Source organism: Prunus persica, chromosome G1 (assembly GCF_000346465.2).
Source record: "Prunus persica cultivar Lovell chromosome G1, Prunus_persica_NCBIv2, whole genome shotgun sequence".
Lineage (NCBI taxonomy): Eukaryota > Viridiplantae > Streptophyta > Magnoliopsida > Rosales > Rosaceae > Prunus > Prunus persica.
Window position 1 is genome coordinate 28,087,294 of NC_034009.1, and position 3,126 is coordinate 28,090,419.

The 3,126-nt window shown below is 34.7% G+C and overlaps 1 protein-coding gene across 1 annotated transcript; it reads left to right on the top strand.

Annotated features, from left to right (window-relative positions):
• LOC18789598 (vacuolar amino acid transporter 1) lies at positions 423–2,027 on the top strand. Its single transcript, XM_007222691.2, has 3 exons — positions 423–587; positions 680–1,287; positions 1,369–2,027. The coding sequence occupies exons 1-3, from the start codon at positions 488–490 to the stop codon at positions 1,885–1,887; spliced, it is 1,227 nt and encodes a 408-aa protein (XP_007222753.1). The 5' UTR covers positions 423–487; the 3' UTR covers positions 1,888–2,027.

Consider the following 3,126-nt stretch of genomic DNA (forward strand, 5'->3'; position numbering starts at 1 on the left):
TTTCTATTAGGGAATTTTTTAAATAAAAAATTATTTGAGGGACATCCTTTAGGGTCTTATATAATTTTATTTTTTTTCAATGATCCAAATTATTTATTTTTTAAGTCTACATTCATAGATCATTCTTGCAAAAAATTAGACAAATCGGAAACTGTTTTCGATATCCAATTGTGTCCTACAAAATTAATGAACACAATGCATCAAGAAAGTACTAAAATTTCAATAATTCAATTGAGTGGTCAAATGATATTGAATTCAAGTGATTTTTTTTGTAGAGATGATTTTTGAATGAGTATCTACAAAATAGACGGTTTGGATTAGTGAAATACAGTATAGAGTTGGCCCTTCAAAGGTGTCCTTCAATGAAACTTATTTGAGGAACCCCTCAACTGAAGCTCCCTATATATATATATATATGTATATCTCAATACCCCTCTTATTAGTACGAATCAAAACCAACCCAAAAGGAAAAAAGAAAGCAGAGAAAATGGAGAGCCAAAACCAGCACCCACCCCAACCTCAGGAACCAAGCAAATTAGGCACCACCTTTTCCAGAACCTGTTTCAATGGACTTAATACATTATCAGGTTCATTTTGTCTCTTTTAATTGCTCTATCTGTCACACCACATTAATATGGTATCAGTCTAATTAATTATAATTACAATGTTAATCTCTCAGGTGTTGGCATACTATCAATTCCTTTTGCACTTTCTGAAGGAGGGTGGCTGAGCTTAATACTTCTCTTTCTGTTGGCCCTCCTCTGTTGGTACACAGGGCTACTTCTACAAAGATGTATGGATGCAAATCTGCACATAAAAACTTACCCCGACATCGGAGATGTTGCTTTTGGACAGAAAGGAAGGATCACCATATCCATTTTCATGTACCTTGAGCTGTATTTTGTGGCAGTCGAGTTTCTAATATTAGAAGGTGACAATCTGAACAAGTTGTTCCCAAACATGGGTTTCAACATGGCAGGCATCAAAGTTGGAGGCAGACAGTGCTTTGTTCTGCTCACCGCGGTTGTGATTTTGCCAACAACATGGTTGAAGAATTTGGGACTCTTAGCTTATGTTTCTGCTGGAGGGGTTTTGGCTTCTGCTGTTTTGGTTGCTTGTGTTTTTTGGGTTGGTGCCGTAGATGGTGTCGGGTTTCATGAAGGAGGTGTTCTTCTGAATATGAGAGGCCTGCCTACTTGTATAAGCTTGTATCTGTTCTGCTATTGCGGCCATGCAGTTTTTCCCACACTCTGCAATTCCATGAAAGATAGAAGCCAATTCTCAAAGGTCAGAATATTCTGAAAACGTTGCCTCTTACTTATTTTTGTTTTGTTGACATGATATTATAAACAATTTCCTTCCTTGCAGGTGTTACTTGTCTGCTTCATTACAAGCACCATCACCTATGGATCCATGGCTGTTTTGGGTTACTTGATGTTCGGACAACATTTGAAGTCTCAAATAACACTAAATCTTCCAATAAGAAAAATTAGCTCAAGAATAGCAATTTACATCACTATAATTAATCCCCTCACTAAGTATGCAATTGTAATCACCCCAATTGCTGCTGCCATTGAGGAAGCGCGCCCTATTCGCAACAGTCGTGTAATTAGTATCCTTGTTAGAACACTAATTGTGATCAGCACTGTAATTGTGGCATTGATGGTTCCATTTTTCAACTACGTAATGGCCTTTGTTGGTTCATTTCTGGGCGTCACCGTGTCGGTCTTGTTGCCGTGCTTGCTCTACCTTAAGATCAACGTTGCTGCTCGGAGATTTGGGTTGGAGTTGGTGACGATTATTGGAATTTTGGTGATAGGGTCTTTGGTTGGCGTAGTGGGTACGTACACTTCTGTTAAAGAAATTGTAAACCGAATTCTGGATTAATCATAATGGTGGGTTTTAAGCTTTTCCACGACTTTCCTCAACCCCGCTGTTGAATAAATCCATCATGTAAATGATGTTCATGCAATGTATTTAATCTAACAACCCAAGAAAGTCGGAATTATTTATTTATTTTTTGGTCGGAAACAAGTTTCATTAATATAGAACGTCAGAGAAGCTGTATTGAGTAGACAAACGTGTCCCATAATCAAATCAAAATGCTGCCGGGACAAATTTACTGGTTGAATTCATATGAGCGAGCATGAGTGAGACGTATGAGGTAGCTAGTCAAATGGGTTTCCAACGTTTTATAGTGCAATCCTGTGTCCAATAGCATCCACCATTTACGCTAAAAAGAAGCCATTCGATCGCAGGAATCAAAAGAAAAGTACCTATATCTGGATTCAAAAGATAAGCACCTATATCTGGATTCTAATCTAATTTTCATTGTCCGAATTTCCATGGTTTGCTGATATGAAATATGAAAGAACTATTAATCTTTTATCCAGAATAGCATAGTTCTCAAAGGTCGGAAGTCTGAAAACTTGGTTAAAACTTCTTGCCATTTAAGCCCTATTTGGTATCCTACTCAAAAAAATAAACTACAAAACTATGATAGGTCCCTACATTTTCTATTTCCTAGACATATACTCATCACTCTATAAATCTATGTGTAAAACCCAATTTCAAATTTAAATGACCTGTAGGATATAAGTGGTCATAGTATTCTTATGTTTTTACATCGTTGCTACCAGATTTCATATTTTATTTCTAATTTATTTCAAGCATTTTATTAACTGCCATAATTGTAATTAATACTCCCTATTAATAGCATATCAATCACCCCATTTCTTTTGATTGCCATTCCCTCTAACATATCACCCCTAAATTTGCAAACCAAAAAAAAAAAAAATCTATAAATTACATATCCAATAATGTACCTATGAAAAATAAAAATAAATATATATACGTATAAAAATATAGGTATATTATTTACCAAAAAAATTTACAGAAAAATAGGTACACAATAATCTATAGAAAATATAGAAACAAAATAATTTTTTTTTTTAAAAAGTAGATTATTACAGAAAAATAGGTACACAATAATTTATAATAAAAAATAGGTAGATTATTATCCATGAAAAAACTAGGTACAATAAATGAGATCCAAGTTCTAAAATAGGTAGATATCGGGAAAGATGAAACAAAATTTCAAAAAGGTAATAAGGAAAACTGCCTTTT